Source organism: Bos indicus x Bos taurus, chromosome 28 (genome assembly GCF_003369695.1).
Source record: "Bos indicus x Bos taurus breed Angus x Brahman F1 hybrid chromosome 28, Bos_hybrid_MaternalHap_v2.0, whole genome shotgun sequence".
NCBI classification, from domain to species: Eukaryota; Metazoa; Chordata; class Mammalia; order Artiodactyla; family Bovidae; genus Bos; species Bos indicus x Bos taurus.
This window is the reverse complement of record NC_040103.1, coordinates 4,610,350-4,636,355: the sequence shown is the minus strand read 5'-3', so window position 1 is coordinate 4,636,355 and position 26,006 is coordinate 4,610,350. Positions and strand designations below refer to the sequence as shown.

General features: G+C 46.1%; 1 protein-coding gene across 3 annotated transcripts in view; it reads right to left on the bottom strand.

Annotated features, from left to right (window-relative positions):
- The window catches only part of DISC1 (DISC1 scaffold protein), a 427,041-nt gene that overhangs the window by 260,703 nt on the left and 140,332 nt on the right, over positions 1-26,006 (bottom strand). For all 3 annotated transcript variants that reach the window (XR_003509171.1, XM_027530484.1, XM_027530483.1), the window contains exons 4-6: positions 21,671-21,818; positions 6,855-6,984; positions 2,875-3,101 (exon numbers count right to left, since the gene is read on the bottom strand). Coding sequence is in view for 2 of the 3 variants with exons in the window: in XM_027530484.1 (XP_027386285.1) it covers positions 2,875-3,101; positions 6,855-6,984; positions 21,671-21,818 (505 nt within the window). In the remaining variant the exon portion in view is untranslated. The remainder of the gene's footprint in view (positions 1-2,874; positions 3,102-6,854; positions 6,985-21,670; positions 21,819-26,006) is intronic.

Genomic DNA, 26,006 nt, shown 5'->3' with positions numbered 1-26,006 from the left:
ACTGTAGCCTGCCAGGCTCCTCTGTTCCAGCAAGAATACTAGAGTGGGCTGCCATTCCCTTCTCCAAGGGATCTTTCCAATCCAGGAATAGAACCCATGTCTCCTGTGTTGCTGGAGGATTCTTTACCATCTGAGTCACCAGCGAAGCCCATATATCAGTACCTCTGTCTATTATAATGCATATATCACATGCATGATTACACATGATATGTAACATCATGTGTGTGTGTCCACATGTGTGTGTGTGTGCTGTCTATGAGTGTGTATGTGTGTGCATGTGTGTGTATATATGTGTGTATGGGCTTCCCTGATGGCTCAGATGGTAAAGAATCTGCCTGCAATGCGGCAGACCCGGATTCAGTCTCTGGGTTAGGAAGATCCCCTGGGGAAGGGAATGGAAACCCACTCCAATATTCTTGCCTGGAGAATTCCATGGAAAAAGAAGCCTGGTACACTGTAGTCCATGTGATCGCAAAGAGCCGGACACAACTGAGAAACTAATGGTTTCACACTTTCACATGTGTGTGCACATGTATAAGTGTGCATGTGTATATATGTATGTGTTTGCATATGTATGTGTTTGCATGCATATGTGTGTGCTTGTATATGCATGTTTGTGTGCATGCGTGTGCGTGTGTGCGTGTGTGTGTGTGTGTAGAAAGACTTCCACAGGAGGGATATGGGAAGCAGGAGTAGGAAAGGTCACCGGAGGCCAAGGCTGCACCGTGGGGGTGAAGGAGAAGGCACAGGCAGACCTGGTGGTCAGCTTCCTTTGACTAAAATCTGGCAACAACCCACGTCTTCCCCTTCTCCATGGATGGAGCCCAGGGTTAAAGCTCTGCAGGGAAATATCAGGGCTGGGACGGGGAGGGGAGGACATGGTGAGCATCTTCCTGGACAAGCATCCCAGCTGATACTGAGTGTGGCATGTGTACAGGGAGCAGATACTTGCTAAACAGTCTACGACACATTTGCACGGCAGTTAGAAGGCTTCTGAAGATGGAAATCCCTGTGATGGAAAGGACAGGCACTGTTACATGACCGTAAAGGGGCGTGCTGCCACCCGGGCACCAGCATATGACCTCTATCTTGATACATATTAACTCCGTTCATCCCAGTAACAGCCCCCCCATAATAAGTGGTTCCAACTAATATGTGGATGAGTAGATAGCTGCTGCTGCTGCTAAGTCACTTCAGTCGTGTCCGACTCTGTGCGACCCCACAGATGGCAGCCCACCAGACTTCCCCGTCCCTGGGATTCTCCAGGCAAGAACGCTGGAGTGGGTTGCCATTTCCTTCTCCAATGCATGAAAGTGAAAAGTGATATCACCCAGTCGTGTCTGACTCTTCGTGACCCCATGGACTGCAGCCCTTTAGGCTCCTCCGTCCATGGGATTTTCCAGGCAAGAGTACTGGAGTGGGGTGCCATTGCCTTCTCCGGAGTAGATAGCAAGAGTCCATATTCTCAACCGCTACAGGTGGTGAAGCTTTCTTAAGTTTTTTCTGCAGCATAATTATCGAGCAGCACATTCATTCCCCTCGTTGCTGCACCCACTGAACCCTCAAGCCTCACCACCAGCTGCCTCTCCTTCAGGGCATGGCTCGACTTCTGTCTAATAGGAGTAAGGGCAGGTTCCATCTTTGGCCAGAATAAGGCAATGACCTCCCAGAAGGTCAGAGGTCCACACATATCTCTTGTGTCTTCCTCAACACAAAACACAGGGAAGGTTCTCCCTCCACAACAAGTGGATAAGAAACAAGGCTTTGACGTAACAAACACGAATTTTAGTATCAGTTTTGCCTCTTATCAATTGGGACTTTGGCAAACTATGTGACCTTCCTAAACTCTCTTGTCCTCATCTGTGAGATGGATGTAATAATGGACACCACTCATAGGGTAAAGCTTAGCACAGCGCCTGACACACAGTAAGACTCAATAAATGTTGGTTGTCATGAATAATAATTTCTTCTTCCTGCTCACTAATTGAGTCTCCCCTCTTAGTAGCTCATTCCCTCCTTTGTCTCCAGGCTTCCCTGGTGGCTTTGACGATAAAGAATCTGCCTGCCATGCAGGAGACCCAGGTTCGATCCCTGAGTCAGGAAGATTCCCCTGGAGAAGGAAATGACAACCCCCTCCAGTATTCTAGCATGGAGAATTCCACGGACAGAGGAGTCTGGTGGGCTACAGTCCATGGGGTCGCAAAGAGTCGGACACAACTAAGTGACTAACACTTTCTAACATCTCTCATCTCCAGATGATTGTCCTCAGTAAAGGTTGGCATCAGACTCTCCAACCGATCAAACTCCAATAGATCCCAAAGACAGAGAAGGCACCTGGGGGGGCATTAGGATATGGGGAAGGTGCCTAGCAGAATGGAGAGAAAGAGTGGCATTTAGCAGGTTGGATGCATCCTGCTCAGTCACATCTGACTCTTTGCAACCCTACAGACTGTAGCCTACCAGGCTCCTCTGTCCATGGGATTCTCCAGGCAAAAATATTGGAGTGGGTTGCCATGCCCTCCTCCAGGGGATCTTCCTGACCCTGGGATTGAATTCGTATCTGCCTGTGTCTCCTGCATTGCAGACAGATTCTTAACCCACTGAACCACCTAGGAAGCCCAACAGGTTGGGTAGCCAAGGTGTGGAACATCCTGAGGTGCACAGGACTGCCCTACACAAAGAAGGACCTTGACACTCAAAATACCAAGACTACTTTCCCTTGAAAATTCACAGCACTGCTTGGAAAATACTGAGTTGACCGAAAAGTTCCTTGGCCAACCCAATATTTACATATGTAGGACAGCAGACTAAATCAATCCCATAAACAGATCGACAAGGCGAGAGATCCAAAATCACTTAGGAAATCACCGGTACCTCCGGATGGTTTCAGGTGGCTCTGCGTGGAGGGGAATCTGCTCGGCCAAGGCCAGGGTGTCCTGCAAGGTCTTGGTGACCTCCTGCAGCTCGCCCAGGGACAATCCTCCCACAAGGTCGCAGCCCTGCCATGGGAGAAGCCGCTCCTGCTCCTCTATCTCCCGTCTCAGCTGCTGATCTTTTGCTTCCAGAACAGACATCCTGGCTTGGAGGGTCTCAATTTCTTTCTGCAGAGAATGGAGAGAGCAGGTTTTTATAAATTAACCCCATTCATGGTCGACTACACTGCTCAGAACTCTCTCTTTACAGGAGAGTTCGCCACCTGCGTGAGGGCCGTGAAGCTCCCCTTCAAGGCGGGCAGATTTTTGGAGGTTTGCTGAACTGGAAAAATCATGCCAGCTTTGTATTTCTGATTAGCTGGCATAAGGAAAAAGCTTCCCTCCCAAGCATTAAATAACTGTGGGTGGTGAGCCAAGAATTAGACGTGGAAGAATCCAGCAAATATGTAAGCCACTTACTTCATTTCAGGTGACAGAGCCAGAACACAGTGCAACAAACTTCAGGGACTTGAGATACCAGCAAAGCAGCTAACATGACCGAGAAAGGAAAAGCAAACAAGCCGTGGCTGATCTGACCCCAAACATGCAAATGTAGCATGCGTAGAAAGATTAGAAGTCATAGTTTCTTAAGTCTAAGGATTGAAAGAGATGCCACAGATAGGGTTATGTAGTCTAAGGTTCATAAAAATATTAAATAAATTTAATTTCCACTAATACGGCAAACCAAATCCCAAGAATTGAGTATCATCCAATCTTGAGGTCAATGAACAAAATAAGCAGCAGGTAATTGAATGCCTGCTGTGCACACAGTGTTATGGCAGATAATCATCTCAGTGCCCATAGCATCCTGAATCTCCAATGAGACTCTTGTAATTAACATACGCCCATGTTTTCTGCATTGGCTGCCAGCTGATAAGAGCACAGCTCTAATACTGGCTGTCTCCCCTTCTCACCCACATCCTCACAACCCCAAGATGCCGACCACCCTACCTGATCTACCTGCTGACCCCTTCTCCAGTAGGGGAGGGAAGAGACACAGGAGGAGGCACTGAAGATCCACGGCTAAGACATGCTAAGAAGACAACAGCGTGTATCCTGCTGGTCCAAGATTATAGAATCATTGACAGGGTCTCCCATCACACCTCCCTACTTCCTACCTTTAAATTCCCATCCCTATTCTTTCCTTTTGTGTTTGTTTGGGTTTTTTCAACTGTAGTAAAATATAAGTAATAGAAAACTTACCATCTTAACCATCCATCTCCAGGATTCTTTTCATCCTGCCAAGCTGAACTCTGACCCCCCTCCCCCCCTGCATTCAGCCTTGGAAGCCATCTTTCTACTTTCTGTCTCTGTGACTCTGACTCCTCTGGGTGTCCACACGTGGAATCATACAGGATTTGTCCTTTCATGGCCGGCTCATTTCACTTAGAATAATGTCCTCAGGGTCCATCCATGCTGTTTTCTGGGTCAGAATTCTCTTCCTTTTAAAGGCTGAATTTAAAGGCTTCATTGTATTTATATACCACATTTTGTTTATCCAGGCATCCCTGGTAGCTAAGCTGGTAAAGAATCTGCCTGCAACACAGGAGACCCTGGCTCGATTCCTGGGTCGAGAAGATCCCCTGGAGAAGGGATAGGCTACGCACTCGAGTATTCTGGTCTGGAGAATTCCATTGACAGAGGAGCCTGGCAGGCCACAGTCCATGGGGTTGCAAAGAGTCAGAAAGGACTGAGCAACTCGCACTCTGTGTGTCCATTCATCTGTTGATAGACACTTGGGTTGTTGCTTCCACCTTTTGACTATTGTGAACAATGCTGCTGTGAACACATCTGTGAGTCTCTGCTTTCAGTTCTTTGCGGTCTTATACCCAGACGTGAAACTGCTGAATCACATGGTAACTCGACTTTTAATTTTTTAAAGAACCATCATACTGTTCTCCACAGTGGCCTTCCACCCTATCCTCACACAGAAGTCAAAATGACTTTTTGAAATGTGGTCAATTACATCACTTCACTGGTTAACCAACCCCACTCCATGGCTCCCATTCCAGTCAGAGAAAAGCCCAAGACCTCACAAAGGCCTGCCAGCGCCCCCCCAATCACTGATTCTCTCCTCTTCTCCCCCAGCACTGTGCCAAGAATGCTCCTTCAAACACTCAATATATGCATGTGTGCTAAGTCACTTCAGTCATATCCAACTTTGCAACCTTCTGGACCGTAATCTGCTAGGCTCCTCTGATCGGATTCTATAGGCAAGAATACTGGTCTGGGTTGCCATGCTCTCCTCCAGGGGATCTTCCCAACCCAGAGATCGAACCCACATCTCTTATGTCTCCTGCATTGGCAGACAGGTTCTTTACCACTAGTACAACCTGGGAAGCCCTCAAACAGTAGTTCAGTTCAGTCGCTCAGTCGTGTCCAACTCTTTGCGACCCCATGAATCACAGCATGCCAGGCCTCCCTGTCCATCACCAACTCCCGGAGTTCAAGTAGCCTGGGCTAAAAGTATGTTCTGTGCACTCTGACATTATCAGGAATATTCACCTCCAGCTGGTGAATATTATCCAGAATCAAAAATCAGACTTCACATTTTCAGCTACCTGAACTTGCTCAACAAGTGTGCTCAACGTGGTGAGCTCAAGAGCGTGAAAGCACCAGTTTACTGAAAAAATATTTTCAAACTGGAGAAGGAAATGGCAACCAGTATTCTTGCCTGGAAAATTCCATGGACAGAGGCATCTGGTGGGCTACATGTAGTCCATGGAGTTGCAGAGTCAGACACGACTTAGCAACTAAAAAACAACATTTTTTCAAACCTCTTGGCTCAGAGGGTAAAGAGTCTGCCTTCAATGTGGAAGACCTGAGTTCGATCCCTGGGTCAGGAAGATCCCCTGAAGAAGAAAATGGAAACCCACTCCACTATTCTTGCCTGGAAAATCCCATGGACAGAGGAGCCTGGTGGGCTACAGGGCTATAGTCCATAGGATCACAAAGAGTTGGACATGACTGAGCGATTTCACTTCACTTTTTTCAAATTGCAATGATATTTGCCTCCCTTTGCTGCCTTGCTATCATATGGAATTGGAAGGGTGAACTCATAACAAGAAGACTCTGCATGGGAGGTGGGGGTTTCCAGTGACCTCTCCACGCCCCATTCATCTGTCTAAGGTCACTCGGCTGTTTAGAGGCTAAGCCACACTGAGGATGCATGTGTTAAAGAGCTCTGCATTTTCCAGAAGTCCGTGTTTCCTCACTGCTCCCCAGTCAGGCTTCAAGTTCTCTAGTCTTGGGAAGGTGTGGACAGAACTTCAAGGCTCCTTGCTTCTGGGGGGCCCTGTCAACTTCCAGAGCCCCTGGTCACCTTCTGGCTATAACTCAGAGTTGCACCAAGATTTCCAGCCCCCCATGATTCTCAGCCAACTTGTATCCACTGCTTCGGGACAACCCAGAGCTCCCACGAAGCCCAGTCATTCCCAGTCTTTCCCAGTTCCGCCTGCCTTGCCCAGTCCCCACTCACGGCTCTGCCTCCTGACAGTTGCTACCCACAGTCCAATCTGATAGCAGTTTCCATAAAGGATTGCCTCAGCTCAGATTTTTTTTTTTTCTGCTTTCCGAAAGAAACTTCTCAGGGACAAAATGATAAGAGGTGACAAATTGGCCTGGCACACAAGGAAAGCATATTCAAAAGGTAAAGTACTAGCAAACACAGGCACAAACACTGCTGAACTTCCAACCCCTTGTTTGTAAAGAGACTCCAACAAGCCCTCCAGTCGTCTCCACCCCTCGCTCTGCCTCATGCCTCCTGGGTGCACTGCCAGCTCTCTAAGGGCTGTATTTAAGCAAAGACTCACTTTGCTGCATTTGGCTCACATGTGTTAGAAAACTGCTGTCTTGCTTCATAAAGAGTCTTCACCTGCTCACCTGTAGCTGCTGCTTTTCTCGGAGAAGCCAGTCTCGCCTGGTGATGGACACTCGCAAACTGTCCTGAGCAGCGGCTTCCAACGTCTTTGGATCCATTCTCAGCCGGGCTTGGGGGTCGTCACCGCCAGCTCTTAAAACACACACACACACATATATATATATATAGGCACAGATATGAATGACCTGAAATCTTCAGATCTACATGAATGTTAATGCAAAGAAGCCTCACAAAGTGGCTCCCAGCTGCCCTCATCCTTAGAAGGGTCATGGGGAAGAGGTCCCTAGTGTATGTGTTGGTTTGAATGATAATCTGTTGGGGCTTTAGCAGTTGCCTAGAGTACTCTTGCCTGGAAAATCCCATGGACGGAGGAGCCTGGTGGGCTGCAGCCCATGGGGTCACTAAGAGTCAGACATGACTGAATGACTTCCTTTTCACTTTTCACTTTCATGCATTGGAGAAGGAAATAGCAGCCCACTCCAGTGTTCTTGCCTAGAGAACCCCAAGGATGGGGGAGCCTGGTGGGCTGCCGTCTATGGGGTCACACAGAGTCAGACACGACTGAAGCGACTTAGCAGCAGCAGCAGCAGAGTCACCTTGCTTTATTGGACTGGGCGCTATCCCGCTCCACAACTATGCATGTAGCTATCTGTACTGAAAGCGTAAAATACACATCAGATTTTAAAGTCTTAGTATGAAAACAAAGAATGCCAAATGTCTCATTAATGATATTTTCACATTCATTACATGTTGGGATGACAACATTTTTGATACACTGGGTTAATTAAATGTATTTCTTAAATTAATTTCACTTGTTTTTTTTTTTTTCTTACATTTATAAAATATGGAGAGTAGGGACTTCCCTGGTGGTAAAGTGGCTAAGAATCTGTCTGCCAATTCAGGGGACATGGGTTCGATCCCTGCTCCAGGAAGATCCCACATGCCAAGGGGCAACTAAGCCCGAGCTCTAGAGCCTGTGAGCCACAAGTACTGAAACCCACATACCTAGAGCCCGTGCTTTGCAACAAGAGAAGTCACACAATGAGAGGCTCCGCACAGCAACCAGAGAGTAGCCTCTGCTCACTACAGCTAGAGAAAGTCCAGCAACAAAGACCCAGCACAGCCAAAACTAAATTAAAAATCTTATTGTGGCTACTATATTATTTAAAATCATGTATGTGGTTTGCATTATACATCATTGGACAGCCCTGCCTGGACCCATCCAGAGCCAAATTCCAGGGCAGATCTTGGCTGTGGACACTACAGAGAAGGATGGCTGATTTGAAGATGTTTGGGTCAGAGCTTCTCAGAAAATGTGTGCTAGAAGACTATCAAAAAACCACTTAAAATCTGTATGGCTCTTTCTCCTACGCTCACAGGAGTTGGCATATTTGGTTGAAGGAATGCTGGTGAAGATGTGGCTCAGGCTGCCACCTTACACGGGTGAGTTGGCCTTGCAGAAACCTTGCAGCTGTTTCTCATCAAAGGATGACAAATCAATTTCTAACTGAATGCAGTAGGCTGGAAAAAAGTCTACCCTAAGCAAAACTATGTCAACAATTCAAGGAAACAGTGTCTATGAAAGCTCCACTGACGACAGTTAAAAGGCAAACAACAAGTTGGGGAAAAGGAAATATTGCTAATGTCAAGAGTGCTAGCAACAGAAGAAGAAAAAGATGAGTACATCTATCAGAAACTCAAAAAAAAAGAGAAATTATGAAGGTTTATCATCAAAAATGTTTTCAAAAGCAAATTCAAACAACATAAAATATCATTTTTCATGTAACAATTGACAAAAGCTTTTAGAAACCACAATTCCTTGGTGAGCACAGGGAATAAAAATTAGATCCAAAACATGCCTTTGGATCCTCTTGTCTGGGCTTTAAAAATTAATTATATGTAAATTGCCTTTTCAGACTATTCATGGGGTTCTGACCATCCTTATGGCAGAAAGTGAAGAAGAACTAAAGAGCCTCTTGATGAAAGTGAAAGAGGAGAGTGGAAAAGTTGGCTTAAAACTCAACATTCATAAAATGAAGATCATGGCATCCGGTCCTATCGCTCCACGGAAAATAGATGGGGAAACAATGGAAACAGTGACAGACTTTATTTTCTTGGGCTCCAAAATCACTGCAGATGGTGACTTCAGCCATGAAATTAAAAGACCCTTGCTCCTTGGAAGAAAACCTATGACCAACCTAGACTGCATACTAAAAGCAGAATATTACTTTACCAACAAAGGTCTGTCTAGTCAAAGCTATGGTTTTTCCAGTGGTTGTGTATGGATGTGAGAGCTGGACTCTAAAGAAAGGTGAGAGCTGAAGAATTGATGCCTATGAACTGTGGTGTTGGAGAAGACTCTTGAGAGTCCCCTGGACCGCAAGAGATCCAACCAGTCAATCCTAAAGGAAACCAGTCCTGAATATTCATTGGAAGAACTGATGCTGAAGCTGAAACTCCAATACTTTGGCCACTGATGAGAAAAACTGACTCATTGGAAAAGACCCTGATGCTGGGAAGGATTAAAGGCAGGAGGAGAAGGGGACAATAAAGGATGAGATGGTTGGAGGGTATCACCGACTTGATGGACATGAGTTTGAACAAGCTTTGGGAGTTGGTGATGGACAGGAAAGCCTGGTGTGCTGCAGTCCATGGGGTCACAAAGAATCGGACACAACTGAGTGACTGAACTGAAGAATATGTAAATAATTATCAGCCTGCCATGCAGGAGCTGCTGCTGCTGCTGCTGCTGCTGCTAAGTCACTTCAGTCGTGTCCAACTCTGTATGACCCCATAGACGGCAGGCCACTAGGCTTCTCTGTCCCTGGGATTCTCCAGGCAAGAATACTGGAGTGGGTTGCCATTTCCTTCTCCAATGCATGAAAGTGAAAAGTGAAAGTGAAGTCGCTCCATGCAATAGACTCAGGTTCAATCCCTGGGTCAGGAAGATCACCTGGAGAAGGCAACCCACTCTAGTATTCTTGCCTGGAAAATCCCATGGACAGAGGAGGCTGGTGGGCTAGAGTCCATGGTGTTGCAAAAGTCAGAGACAACTTAGCAACTAAACAACAACAACAATAATCATAGGTACTCATAAAGAATAGATTAAAAAAAAATACCACACTCCTTAGTAGCCCAAACTGAAAACACTGCAACTGTGGCCCCGAGTTAGGACTGGAGCAGTAAACCATGGTACCTCCACCCTGAGGAGGGCTCTGCAGCCACTAAAATTAAGTCACCAAAGAAGATTAAATTGCATGGAAAATGTTCACTATAGCTGTTTTCTAAAGCAGGTATTTGGTAATCCATATAGCATGGAACAACTATTCTAAAAATAACATATATATTAAGTAAAAGATAGGAAAATATCTGCCAAAATGTATCAGCTTTTACTTCTGTGTGATGGAATTACTTCTTTTGGCCAATCTTTTATTTTCTAAATTTTCTATAATGAGCATGTATTAGTTTTTACAACTATAAAATACAAGCAATAAAATGAAAGAAAAATAAGATAATAAAAACGTCTTCTACCACATACACAAGCAGTTGTATCATTAAACATTCTAACATATCCAACCTGTTCCAGGTCTTGGACAAAAGAGACATGTATGCATCAGAAATAAATCCTATCCATACATTAGCAATCAAGGGCATCTTCCCGGCAGAGAAGCAGGTCCCGCTGATGGGTGTGAGGCATGAACCACCCTGTCCGCTCTTCACTGGGACTTCCTTCCACACACCCTGAGTGTGGCTGCCATGTTGACCTCAGGGTCCCTCACACTGAAGTGGCGGAGGTGTGTGTTCTGATTTGTACATTCACACAGGATCACACAACCTCCATATTTCTTAGGAAAGAAAGTGAGTAACTAATCCAAATATGTGTGGCTATTTTGTCCATTTCTTTTCACTCCTACCAATTTGATGTACTCGTTCATTCATTCAGAAAAAGAAGAACCATTCTTAAGCCCATTTACTATGTGCCATGAACTGTGCTAGGTGCCACAGACACAGCAATAAACAAGACGTGGTTTCTGCACAGAGCAGAGGTGATGGATAAACCAAAGCCATGGACCAACATTCCTCCCAAGGCTCAGACAGACTGCAGAAGTGGAAAGGTAGGAGCCGTGCTCCCACTTCCTACATCTTAGCGTGGCCCTTACAAAACAAGGAGGCCAGCCAAGCCCTGCAGTGAGGCAACCCTGATATCCTTAGAGACAGTGGTAGAAAATACGTCACCTAGGCTTTTCTAAGTTAAAAACCAGCAGCCTCAGAAAAGGGAGCCTTGCTGGCATTTCTGGGCCTGACACAGATTCAGACTCTGAATAATCTTGAAAGCTGCTTACTTATTGCAGCATACCACGCAATTTAGAAGCTTATTTTAAGACTTGTTACTCTCTGTTTCATCTGTGTAAAGGCAAATTACAATGGTAGTAGTAGTAATGAAAAAATTTAACTGGTAATAACAGAATAACTCAGTATGAATTGAGAATTTACCGTACACCAAGTGTTATCAGTTTTGCCAACAAGGAAACAGAGCATCAGCAACTTGCTCTGGTGTAACTGAACAGGACCCAATGGGGGCCTTTCCAGAACAGGACTGCAGAAAAAACTTCAGTCAAAGAATAAATTCAATTGGAAAAAAAGAAAATGCAGAAAGAAAGGAAAACAATCAAGCAAAACAATAATAGCTTAGTCACTAAACTAAGTCAAGAAACTTTAGTTCCTCTTGCAGAGCTATAGATAATTCTCTGAGCCATGTCCTTTGAGATATTCTGCAGGTACTGAAACCTCCATCAGGTGGAAGATGTTAACTGTATGATGCCCACAAGCATGTAGACCCCAGACCAGTTGGAACCAGAAGGTAGATGATGACTCCTGACTACCTCACCACCAACCAATAAGAAGAATGTCCATGAGCTGATCACACAACCCATAACTCCCCCTTCCTCACCCTGTCTTTAAAAACCTTTCAAAGTCTTCAGCGAGTTCAGGGACCTTTCACGCTCTAGCTGCCTGGAGTCCTTGCTTGGTGCCTGCAATAAATGCTGCATTTTCCTCTACCAGCACTAGGTGTCAGTAGACTGGCTTTACTGCACAGGGGCGAGAAGACCCAATGGCGCCCTTTTCTAGCCGTGTGTCCTTGGAGTTACTCACCCTAACCCTACCAAATCTCTCTGAAGCTCACCTCCCTCATTTACAAAATGAGAATGATGGTGGTGATCCTGATGTTGATACCTTCCCTGAACAGTGGATTACAGGGAACAAATCTATTCAGCAAACGACCATTGAGTATCTACTGTGTGCAGACTCTGCCCTCTCCCTGGGACCTCTGTTCTCTGTCCTCAGGGAGCTGGCTGCTCCCGTTCCCTGCCCACATCAATGTGTGCATCAGGAGAGTGAATGCTGTGCTCACATCCAGTGGACACACTGTCCTTTTTAATGAAGAGTAAAGAAGAGGCGTTTCTGACCACCTTTCCAGGTATCAGAAGAGGGGGTCCCTGGAAGGAAACCACATCATCAATTGTGGGAATGGAACCCACTTCCTCCCCTGGACTCCAGGGTCTTGGCCTGTCCACCCAGCCTCTCGCTCGGAAGGGTGAACCTCAGCCCATCCTGTGCTGTTATCCCCAGGGTCCAGCACTGGGTAGGACTTCACAAATATTTACTGAGTGACTTCATGAATCCCTGGCCTAGAAAAATCAAGAAGCCATTTATATTCAGCTTTCTGTTGCATGAGATCATTGCTTCACACTAATTTATTTCTCAATTTGCTCTGCTTATGCAAATATTAAGAGTTTTCCTGAATTTCCTAAATAGATACCATCTGGGTTGGGACAGGAGTTATTGAAGGAAATCAACACAGAATTGAAAATAAGCTGCGGGGGGAGCGACAGGTGGGTAAGTGGGAATTCTCCCATTTATCATTAATCACATTCATTACTTAATCCTTAAGAAAAAACCCTAGTGATTCACCCAAACTCCTCTTTATGTCTCTCAGACTTTGACTCTGGGTGAAGAAAGCTGGGCACAGACGGCTGTGCCCCGGGACACATGGAAGTTCGGTAATGAAGCCGGGGACGGGTTTGCATCTCAGCTCTCCAGCGCTCAGAGCCAGGCTCCCCTGCTACAACATTCCACAGTGTGTTCCCTTTATTCTAATAAACCTTAATGTGTAATCCTGAATGTCACTGCAAATTAGCTGTGCTGCTACAAACTAATCAGTATGGAAAATGAGCAAACCCCTTGGGGGCAAGAATTAAAAACATGTGGGTTGCAATATTAGCACAGCACTCACTGCCCACAGGGAATCGGGGTATCTAAGAACCCACCATCAGCCCTGAGTTTCAGGCCCTCAACTGCCCGGTGCTGGATAATCTCTGGCCTTTCTATTTTTGTCTTTTCCATTAATCGTTTAAAGAAGGATAAAAAAGCCATTGGTAAAATAAGCTCCTACACCACTAAAAACAGCATAGCTCCAAATTACACAGGAGAGCATTCTTCATCCCAGGGAAAACATCTTCCACCTGACTTTTGTGAGTGCAGAGTTCAGTAATATTGAGAAAAGGATGAAGCCTTCCAATGCACCACCTTTGATCAAAGGACCACCTTCGGGAATGTCCAGAGTGACAGGGCCGAGGGGAGTCCAGACATTCCCCCTGCTAGGACACCCCGCGCCAGAACGGCTCATGGCAATTGTGCGGTTTATGTAGTCGTACCTGTAACACGGAGGGTCTATTTCCAGGCAGAAATGACAGTCACCACGATGCCAGAAGAACTGCTATTTGGCTGCCACTGCTCGAATCGCAGAGGCTTTTTTAAAGTAACTATTTATTTACGGCTGATCTGGGTCTTTGTTGCCGTGAGGGCTTTTCTCTAGTTGCGGTATGCGGGCTTCTCACTGTGGTGGCTTCTCTTGTTGCAGAGCACCAGCTCTAGGTGCACGGGCTTCAGCAGTTGAGGCTCATGGACTCAGCAGTTGCAGCTCCCGGGCTGCAGGGCAAGGGCTCAATGGTTGTAGCGCACGTGCTTGGTTGCCCCGTGGCATGTGGGATCTTCCCAGATCAGGGATTGAACCCGTGTCTCCTGCACTGGCAGGCGGATTCTTTACCACTGAGCCATCTCGGAAGCCCCATGGAATCATAGTTTTAACTGAGCAAAGAGCCAAAACTGATGCTCTCATTTCCACTGAGGAAAACCTCAGCTCCAATGACCACTTCCAAAAACAAGACTTGAGCAAGACCTTCTGAGCACCTTTGCCAACTGCTGCTTGTATCCGTTACTATTCTATCAAATTTATGTCATCTGACATATATATTTCCATCTCCCCCATGCTGAGAAGATGGTGACATGGAAGTGGTTTGGGCCAGTCACTGAAGTGTGCTTTAAATCTGGAAATAGCTTCCTCAGCCAACAAACAATGTCATAAATGATGGAGGCCACTCTGATGGCACAATCAAACATTGTAAAATTGTCAGAGATGATGCAGGTAGCTTTGCGGTTCTGCCTTATATACCTGATTGGGGTCTAAAAGTAAGGAGAGTGGAGTAAAATTCATACATCTTAGGAAAGTGGGCATTATTGGTTTCTAAACAGAGATGACAGCCCTGCAGGAGGGCACACGGACATCTACTTGGGTTTATAGTAACCAAGTCCAATCAAACAGGCTTCAGACAGACTTCAGATAAGTTGGAGCCAAGAGGATGAAAGTTCTTTATTTGGAAGCTTTTATTTATAATCCACTGATTTTAAAACAAATTTCAGGAAGTCTTCTGTGATTCCCGTCAACCGGCTTTTCTCCTCTTTTCCTTCCTCCCTTATCTTCTCATGATGACGAGGGGTTGGAGGTGGGTCCTCTGGGGGGAACAGGCCATGCTAGTCCTCATTTGGCTCGAGCTGTGATTAGGGTTCTGAAATGTCTCCTGGCATGTTGGAAAGAGTGATCATTTTATGCCACCTCATTCTACATCTCAGGTAGAATGTGTCTATGTGAGTTATTTCCTAGCCTCTAGCAGTACATCTCCATTCCAGACTGTGAACTTAGAGCTGATGGTCACTGAATTCTATGGCCCCAACATGACAATTAAGTGGTAATAAAGAATCATTTTTCAAAGGGAAGAGACAGAGACCTGGTCAGAGGAAAAAGGACTCCGTCCAGAAGCAGCATAAGCTACACAACATTCATCTCTTCTGCTCCCATCAGAAAGAAGAGATGTGAGCAGGAAATACTGGGCCTTGATAAGCCACATTGGAAACCTCTGTATATCTTTACTTTTAAACCTCTGCTGTATTTTGTTTACATGTGTTTTATTGGTAAAAGGTCTTTGATAAAGGACATTTTACACACACACACACAGTTGAAGTTGTAAATATGACCAGTTTTCATGTACGCATTGGTGGAGGTCCCATGGGAAAACACACAGGATGCAGTCAGAGAAATGCAAAGTATTAATGAGAAAATTATCAGTTATATGCACACAGTAGAGCAAACCCCTGTCTTAGGAGAAAGGAAAATATAACTTTCTTTGGACTAGATGAATACAGCAAGAATAGATGCCTCTCTGCTCTCTTCCTATCATTGCAGTGAGAGGATATTGAGGTGGAAGTTTCTGATTGGTCCAGAATTAGAAGCAAACGCTGAAAGACACAGGCCTGAAGCCTTCTACCCTCAGCTGGGAACATGAGGGGAGGTGCCCACCCCAGGCTGCACACAGCATCACCACCTTCCACACCACCACCCTCCACACACGCGCACCTGCTGGCCACGTAGGAGACAGAGCCTTCATGAGAGATGCTCCCCAGTCCCACCTCCAGCCCCACATGGGAGGGAGCAAACTCTCCCACTGAAATCAGATGAAAGAAAAGCCACTCCACCATACCCTCTCCACCAGCTGGGAGTGCCCCATAAAGGAGGCTGACATCTGTATCTCCCATGTGAACCTCCATCTGCATCTGCATCTTCAGAGCCAAGTCCCAGATGAGGAGCTGAGTTTGGCTGGTTTTAGAAGAAGCAATTCTCAAGAAATTAGAGTGAAGGACTAAGAAGGAGAAAAAGTCAATGAACAGTGAGCTATAATGAGTTGATCACCACCCAGGCAACTGGAGCACCAACCAACTAGGAACCTTCTGGAAAAAAATGTGTGGAATGCTCCTCAGAGCCATCCGCCTGGAGGTGGGGCGGCAAGGGCATTAAGCCACCAGGTCCCACCCTGGGGTTAAGGGCTGCCTTCAGGGGCATTACTCATGCCCCTTCCTCACAGGCTTCAGAGACAGCCCCATGACAGAGAAGCCTGTTGGGTGCTGAGGTGCAGAGCAGTCAGTGGGCACGAAGGTGTCCACAGCTGGAGAGGGAGCGGCGGGCGTGGCTGAGGGACTGGGACTCTGGGTGTCACATCTCTGCTGCAAGGCCCGCCCACACACCAACTTTGTGAGCAGGGATGGCATCTGGTTCCGCACTGCTCTGTAATATAACTGGTTCAGTGGGGTGTTACCACAGCTACAGGGGGGTTACAACAGCTCAGTGACTGCCCGTCAAGCAGGGATGAAGGAACGGGAGAACAGTGGCAAGGCATTGGGAACCACCCCCGCACCCTCAACCCAGCCTCTGCAAGACCACCATTCAGTGTGACAATACATGTGAGCCTCCCAGGAATCAAATGGACATGACAAAAGGGATCCGCCCAACCAGTGTGCCTACTGGGCAAGGGGGCTCACAGGAAGAGGCTGGGTGACATGTAAAAAGCAGTGATTGCCCCCATGGAGCGGAGAGATTGCGTTCACGTCAAGATCAGGGAGGCGCTGCAGTGGCCTCCGGGGACCCCACACCTGAGCTCCACAGGAGTGAACATGTAGGCACGTGTTCACGGGGGTATGAGGGGCTGCGCTGGCCAGGGGAGCAGCGATGTCCCACAAAGAGAGGATTCCAAACACTGGACAAGGAAAGATTTGAATTGGACATACAACTGACATTTCAAACTGGACTGACAGGGTGAGCATCAGTAAATGAAAATGCCCCGGACATCTGTAATTATCTTCCCAAGATACCACAGAGAAATGGGAAAGATGTGTTCAACAGAGCACAGCAGACCTGAGAATAGTCAAACCACAATGCCTTTGTACCCCCGCTGAGCAGAGACACCCCAGTGAACCAGTTATATTACAGAGCAGTGCGGAACCAAAGACAGAAAGAGACAGATGTTAAACCATCTGAGTATCCTATCTGCTTTAGAGGTGCCCAGTTAACCCCTGCGGTGACAGCTAACACTCTCTGGGATGCTGGAAGGAGCTGGACAAACAGAGTGTGACTCAGGATGAAAAGCTCAGGGAATTAAACATACCTTTTTAAAAAGTTGAATTAAACAGGGAAAATTAAGATATGAAGTAGCTGTGTGTACTTGGGTACATTTCCTTAGATCTTATTCTAAACCAAATTTTCTTAACTAGAGACCCAAAGCTCCTCCTCCCAGAAAGCAAATGAATAAGCTGAGAAGATCTGCATGCAACTATCTGTATGCAATCGTCCATACGTTTGTACATATGTGGTTTTGTGATGGAAGAAACCCATCGTTTTCATTAGTTTTTCTAGGAAATCCTTGATCTCAACAAGGTAAAGAGGCACTTATTTGTGTTACTAATCGGTATTGAAATTTTTCCATGTCAATACCACTGTTTTATTTCTTCAGGAAATAATTGGAAAGCATTCTGCTTCCCCCTGGGCTCAGAGAGCCCCTGGCCTGTGGCTGAGCAAGCTCCAGCCGGACAGCACATCCCCCTGGTGGCCTCTGTGAGAACTGCAGCCAAAGCCCCTGGTTGAGAGAAAACCTGCCAGATCCAGATAATCCTGCCGATGACAAACGTCACAGGCTGCATGTGCCGTCGGCACACCGAGACACAATTTCTTAAACTATTACTGACTATGTAACTTTGTTAACATGCAATAGAAAAAGATAAGAAAGGAGTTGATTTTGAGGCATTATTTTCTAACAACAGGACAGGTGGATTTAGCACAAGAAAAGCCAAGATAATACTTAAATAACTGAAGTTTGGGCAACAGTGATCTAATTAACCCCTCCCCCTTTTTCTGATGAGGGGAGTGAAGTGCGAAAAAGGTAGGAAACCACACCAGGTCACATAGAGCTTGTTAGTGGAAAAGACAGGATCAAACTCAGGTTTCCTGAACTCTAGTCCAAGGTTCTTCAAGGTACTGTGAGCCTCCTCCTTGCCAGGCGGTAGCGCTAGAGATAGAAATCGAATCCCAGTGGGCTCAAAAAGTGAGCAGGAACTAAAAACACAGCCTCCAGGTAGTTCACGCGGGCAAAGGCACAGGGTTAACAAGGCGCACCAAGGGTTTCTATGAGCCTCACAAACGGTTAATAGTATCTTTTTGGACTCTCCTGGTGGTTCAGATGGTAAAGCATCTGCTTACAATAGGGAGACCTGGGTTCGATCCCTGGGTCAGGAAGATCCTCTGGAGAAGGCACCCCACTCCAGTACTCTTGCCTGGAAAATCCCATGGACGGAGGAGCATGGTGGCTACAGCCCATGGGGTCGCAAAGAGCTGGACACGACTGAGCGACTTCACTATAATATACATCTTTTTGTAAAGGACGTATTAAGTTGAGTGACATGAACATGCTATCTTTATGGGTCACAAACAATCAAATATGAGACAGGTCAGGTGATATAACCTGAGAATGTAGGGCTCTGCCTTTTAGTTCACAGTGCCCTATGAGACACTTATAGGGGACAATGGAGTTAGTGAGGTTTTTTTTAATTGAAGTATAGTTTATTTACAATGCTTTGTTAGTTTCTGGCGTACAGCAAAGTGACTCAGATGCTGTGTTAGTTTCTGGTGTAGAGCAAAGTGATTCAGATATATATTTTTATATATACACATATATATGCTTTTTCATATTCTTTTCCGTTATAGTTCATTACAAGATATCGAATACAATTCCCTGTGCTATGTATTAGGACATTGTTGTTTACCTATTTTATATATAGTGGTGTGTTTCTGCTAATCCCAGACTCCTAATTTATCCCTCTCCCCACCTTCCCCTTTAATGGCCATAAGTTTGTCTTCTAAGTCTGTGAGTCTGTTTCTGTGCTGGAAATAAGTTCATCTGTAGCATATTTTAGATTCCAAGACCATAACCAAGCCACACTCTCTATCCACATCATGTGCAGATAAAGAGATGATCACTGGAGAGCAGGGGCCAGTTCTGACTTAGAGCCCACAGGGATCGAGTTCCCCACTGGGACTCAGGCCAGATGCCAGGTCTGTGCCCAGGCTCTGTGCACACATACGGGGTCTGACACAAGTCCCCAGAGCCCTCCTGTACCTGGTTTCCTCAACTCTAAATACAGACACGGATGCAGATGGCGATGTAGGTCTCCATATTGATAGCAATATACAAACTCTACTACCCCATAGAATTGTCTTGAGGACTCAGTAAATTACTTCCTGTTCATCAAAAGATGAATAGTTAGGCAAAATAGGGTACATGATACAATGGAACAGGATTCAACCTTCAAAAGGAAGGAGATTCTGATACCTGCCACAACATACACGAGTCTTGGCTAAGTGAGATAAGCCATCACAAAAGGACAAATATCACATGATTCCGCTCACGTGAGGAACCCAAACTGTCAAATTCACAGAGACAGAAAGCAGGACGGTGGTTGCCAGGGACTGGGGGGAGGGGACAATGGAGTGAGAGGTTTTTATTAATTGAAGTATAGTTTATTTACAATGCTATGTTAGTTTCTGGTGTGCAGCAAAGTGATTCAGATATGTATAGGTATAGATATATATTCTTTTTCATATTCTTTCCATTATAGTTCATTATAAGATATTTAATATACTTCCCTGTGCTATGCAGTAGGGCCTTGTTGTTTATTTTATATATAGTGGTGTGTATCTGCTAATCCCAAACTCCTAATTTATCCCTCTCCTCACCTTCCCCTTAAGTTTGTCTTCTAAGTCTGTGAGTCTATTTCTGTTTTGGAAATAAGTTCATTTGTATCACATATTAGATTCCACATATAAGTGATACTATATGATGTTTGTCCTTCTCCGCCTTTATCTGACTTACTTCACTTAGTACCATAAGCTCTAGGGCCATGTATGTTGCTGCAAATGACACTGTTTCATTCCCTTTTATGGCTGAGTAGTATTTTATTGTGTATATATACACCACCGCTTCTTTACCCACTCATCTGTTGATGGACACTTGGGCTGCTTCCCTGTCTTGGCCATTGTAAACAGTGATGCTATGAACTGGGTGCTTGTATCTTTAGAGTTTTCTTCAGATGAATGCCCAGGAGTGGGATTGCAGGATCCTGCCTGCAATTAGCTTAGCTCCAGTTTCAGTTTTTTAGGCACCTCCACGCTATTTTCCACAGCGGCTGCACCAATTTACATGCCTACCAACAGTGTAAGAGGATGGGGTGTTAGTGTTTAATGAGGACGGGGTTTCAGTTTGAGAAGATGAAGAAGTTCTGGAGATGGATGGTGGTGACGGTTGCACGCAATGTGAATGTACTTAATGCCACTAAGCTGTATACTCACAAAGGGTTGAAATAGTACATTTTATGCTATGATCATTTTGTCACAAAGGAAATTTAACTGAGCTACTTCTTAATGCACTCAGTAACTCTTACACAAGTGTTTTTTAAATGAATAGAGACACAACACATTGGCAGATGCTACAAATGGCCCACGACTGGGGCGGAGGACCAGAAATAACCCCAAGGATCAAAAGAAAGAAGGAATTAAGTAGAAAGTCAAGTTGGGACAGTCCCGTGTGAGAAAGGGACAGGAAACAAGCTGATACCTCAGTGGCAGACGAAAATAAAAATAAAAACAGGAGGTGAGGTTCACCTGTCCCTTAAGAGGTAGAAGTTCACTCCACAAGCATGCGTAAGGAAGCAGCTACCAGTGACCACACACACTGCTCTATGCTCCCTGCAAAACTGCAGGACAAGCAAGCGAGAAAATAAGCAGCCTCACTGCAAGGCAGGCTGTAGGGAGCCGCTAAGATCAACCCAACGTGAGTGAGAACTGGGTCGCGCAGGCGTGTAACTGTCAGAGCCAAGTGGAAGCTGGAAATAAAATAATTGCCATGGCTATGCTTGTACCCGAGCAGAAGCAGACCTGTGCTGTGACTCGGCTAATCACATTCATCACCACTCCTTCCTCCCAAGTCTTTAAAGCCCGAAGAGAGAGGTCACCAGCAGACAGAGGAGAACAACCGCTTACAGACATTCCAACAGGCCAACACCTGGGCCCCAGCCCCAGACAGCCTGACTTAGCTGCTCTAGGGTAGAAGCTGGACATTTAAAATCTCTCCAGGTGACTCAAATGGGCAGCCGGGCCTGAGATCCACCCAGTTAGAATAGCAACTGCGCTCCATCTAGTCCTGGTCCTGGGAGACCCTTGGGTAGAGGAAACAGCAGAAGATGCTCTAGAGGTGGACTCAGGAGGAGGATGCGTTTTCATCCCTCAGTCAGAGGGGACCGCCTGCGATCTTACAGCCGCCCTTGACCAGACGAAATCCACCCCACCTGCTCAGGAGGTGGGCTCCCCCGGGGAGCTTAGCACCCAGCTGGGCCTGTGAGGGTTAAGAGGCCCTCCTGCCACTGATCAGAAGGGCTTCTCGGGGCATGTGACCCACAGAGGTCTCTCCCTCTGGAAGGAACCCCACTCCACCCCCACCCTGGCCCAACCAACAGAAGGGAGGGTCTCCTAGGCTAGGCTCCTATGTGTTCTTCCCCACTCAGGAGTGGGGAGAAGGGAAGAGGACCCCGGGAGAGCGCTTACCTCTGAGCTGCCCAGCGCAGGGAAGCCTGGGCCTGGGCCCCCAGGTGGCCCAGGAGGGCGCTGAGGGCGGGCTGTTGAGAAGGAAGCTGAAAGTGCAGGCTGCTTCTCTCCTTCTCCAGGGCTTCTAATCTTTGTTGGATCATCTCGGCTGGAAACCCAAAAGGATGAGAGAGAAAGAAAGAAACATGCGACTCAAAATAGACAACCCAAGGTCCCTGGCTCCACCCCCCGCCAATGGTCGCCTCAGCGACATAATAGAAAGGTCACTTGTTTCTAGGTCAGTACTCTTCATCTCTAGGTTGATGTTTTTTAAGTATCTTCTGTCTTTTTATTGAAAATACAGCCCCCTTAGCTTTCATTCTTCTAAGTCTCAGAGGTTATAGTCCATGTATTTATATGATGATCATCATTATGATCATCACACAGGAGCATGCCTCATACTGTGCATATCAGTCAGTCGTGTTCGACCCTTGGTGACCCCATGGACTGTAACCTGCCAGGCTCCTCTGTCCATGGGATTCTCCAGGCAAGAATACTGGCGTGGGTTGCCATTTCCTTCCCCAAGGGATCTTCCCAACCCAGGGATCGAATCTGCCTCTTGCATCCCCTGCATTGGCAGGTAGGTTCTTTACCACCACACCAACTGGGAAGCCCATACCTCACACGAATTATTTTTAACACCATGATGATCACTTAGGAGAAAACCTGCTAATGTTGATGAGTTCTGTACAACCAGTTGAAAAAGATCAGTCTCCAAGTGTTGATTTTGAGAATGTTTCCTTAGACACTGTTCATCAAGAGAGACTCACTCACAGTTGCTAAAGTCACTAAAGTGATGCTCAAACTCTGTCATGCTACAGATGAGCAGAGATCCACTTCTGTTCAGAGTATGGCTCTTATTATTTTTTCAAAGACATTAAATCTCCTAAGAGAAGGCATAAACAGTAATCACTGCGAGACATTTTTTTCTTCAAAGAAAATAAGCTGCAGAAATTGGAATCCCATTAACTAAGAACCTACCCTCATAATCAAATACCTCAAGAACTGCAAAGTTTCCCATAAAGCTATTTTTTTTAGAAATGCAAGGACTGGAGTTAAAAATATGTGAGTCAGAGCTTCCCTTCTGTTGGTCCTTGACCGGTGGGAAGGACCTTGATCCCCTCCGCCCCCTGGTAGTAGATGGGCTCTGGGGCCCCGGAGATCCCAGGCAGCCACTTCCAGCCGCGAGCGCCACCTGCTGACCCCGGTGTGCAACGCAAATACTAGCCTTTACTATCGGGGCTTCCCAGGTGGCAGGAGTGGTAAAGAACCCGCCTGCCAATTCAGGCGATGTAAGAGACACGGGCTCAATTCCTGCATCGGAAAGATCCGCTGGAGGAGGAAATGGCAACCCACTCCAGTATTCTTGCCCAGAGAATCCTACGGACAGAGGAGCCTGGCGGGCTACAGTCCATAGGGTTGCACAAAGTCAGACACGACTGAAGCGACTTAGCACACACACATCCTTTACTACGTGAGCCGTGAGAGCATGTTCCAGAGGCTCTGGCCTAGATCACAGAGTGTGCTAAGTCAATCAGTCGTGTCCGACTCTTTGTGGCCCCATGGACTATAGCCTAAAGGCTCCTCTGTCCATGGAATTTTTCAAGCAAGAATATTAGAATGGGTTACCATTGCCTACTCCAGGGCATCTTCCCAACCCAGAGACTGAAGCTGGGTCTCTTACATCTCCTGCATGGGCAGGAGGATTCTTTACCACTAGCACCACCTGGGAAGCCCCAAAATTTAAAGCAAAGTTCTTCAAAGATACTCCTTTACTACTGTTGCTGTTGTTTAGTCACTCAGTCGTGTCTGACTCTTTGTGACCCCATGAACTGTAGCCCTCCAGCCTCCTCTGTCCATGGGATTCTCCAGGCCAGAATACTGGAGTGGGTAGCCCTTTCCTTCTCCAGGGGATCATCCCAACCCAGGGATTGAACCCACATCTCCTGAATTGGCAGGTGGATTCTTTATCACTGAGGCACCAGTGAAGCCCTAGCTCACAATACATGTTTACATTTCTACTGCCCTACAGTTCATTTTCCAAGTGAGCCATTTCTATAAGGCTCAATTTTAAATGGAAACACTGTTTCAACAAGCTTGCTATTTTGAAAGCTCTTTGAACACACTTTTTATCCTACACCAGCAGAGGTCAGTGCTAATCGCAGTGCACCCCTCTTGGGGAGCAACACGTACTTGGAGGAGACGAGGGCCCAGGTGTCATGGGGAGCAGCCCCAAGTCTCTGGGAATGTCAATGGCAAGATCTTCCCATCAATTTGCTGCAGACCTTGGGACTAATAGCCAGAAACTTGCTGAGAGAATTTGCCAAGAATTCATTCTAGTGACACTGGAAAAGGTCATCTACGTCCTGTTGGAGATCAAGTACAGGTACTGCCAGGGCTCTTAGTCTGTGCCACCTTCTTCAGAAGGACGGTGGAACTAATTCAGACACCATACTTACAACACACGGTGGATTCTGGCTGAAAGGTATACTAGGATTGGCCCAAAGTTATCCGACCCGACCCGTTCTCTAACACCAGGCTTCATTCTTTTAAAATACTTTATTTTAATTAATGTTTACATTTTTATTAATTTATTTGCTTTATTATTTAGTTATTGACTTACTTCTTGCTGTATAAGGGAGAAGGCAATGGCAACCCACTCCTGTACTCTTGCCTGGAAAATCATTCCATGGACGGAGGAGCCTGGGAGGCTGCAGCCCGTGGGGTCGCTAAGAGTCGGACACAACTGAGCAACTTCACTTTCACTTTTCACTTTCGTGCATTGGAGAAGGAAATGGCAACCCACTCCAGTGTTCTTGCCTGGAGAATCCCAGCGACAGGGGAGCCTGGTGGGCTGCCGTCTATGGGGTTGCACAGAGTCGGACATGACTGAAGCGACTTAGTAGCAGCAGCAGCTTGCTATATAAAACCAAAACTTCAGTGAAAAGCAAGCACGTAATACCTTATATGCTTTAAAATAGCATACTGATACAATCCTGATGCAGTGATAAAGATGTGTCAAGATGTTATTACATAGAGATTAGTAGGAAACTGAGTTGGCACCTCAACTCTGCCATTTCTAGCTGCCTGACCTTCAAATAACTTAACCTTTCTAAGCTTCCATTTCCTAATCTGCAGAAACAGGCCTAATAATAGTCTACACATGACAAGGTCTTCTGAGGATTAAATGAGATAATCCACACAAAGCATTTAGCACCATGCCTGGCGCCTGGCATGTGTCCAAAAGGATTGGCTATTATTAGTTACACTACAGCATCCTGGCCTTCAAGAGTCCACAAGAAAGTTAGAGACCTAGGCTGGGCTCCCTCCACTGGTCACTGTACTGTAAATTGCACCCTTCCGCTGCCACATGAGAAGTCCAAAGAGAACCCTAGCTGGCCTAGCAGAAGCAAACACTAGAAATGGGAAACTGGCTTCCAAAAATCAGATTCACAATAAATGCCAAAGGAAAAGTAATTGTGATTATCCCAGGAAATAACTGTGATTAGCTATGTTCAATGCTGCCACTTACTTTAAATTATTTCTATTTTATGACTTTAGAAAGTGCACTAGATCATCTCACACCGGTCAGAATGGCCATCATCAAAAAGTCTACAAACAATAAACGCTGGAGAGGGTGTGGGGTAAAGGGAACCCTCCTACACTGTTGGTAGAAATGTAAATTGATGCAGCGACTATGGAAAACAGTACTGAGGTTTTTAAAAACTAAAAATAGAGCTACCATATGACCCAGAAATCCCCCTCCTAGGTGTGTATCCAAAAGAAACCATAATTCAAAAAGATACATGCACCTCTATGTTCATAGAAGCACTCTTAACAGCAGCCAAGACATGGAAGCAACCTAAATGTCCATCCACAGATGAATGGATAAAGAAGATGTGGTACATATATACAATGGAACATTACTCGGCCATAAAAAAGAATGAAATAATGTCATTTGCAGCAACATGGATGGATCTAAAGATTAACATACTAATTGTCAGACAGAGAAAGACAAATATCATTATGATGTCATTTATAAGTGGAAAGCAAAAGAAAAAAAAGTGACTGTTGCCGTTTAGTTGCTAAGTCCTGTCTGACTCTTGGAACCCCATGGACAGAGGCCATGGACTGCAGCCTTCCAGGCTTCTCTGTCCATGGGATTCTCCAGGCAAGAAGACTGGAGTGGGTTGCCATGCTCTACTCCAGGGGAACTTCCTGACCCAGGGATCAAATCCACGTCTCCTGTCTCTTGCACTGGCAGGCAGGTTCTTTACCACTAGCACTACCAGGGAAG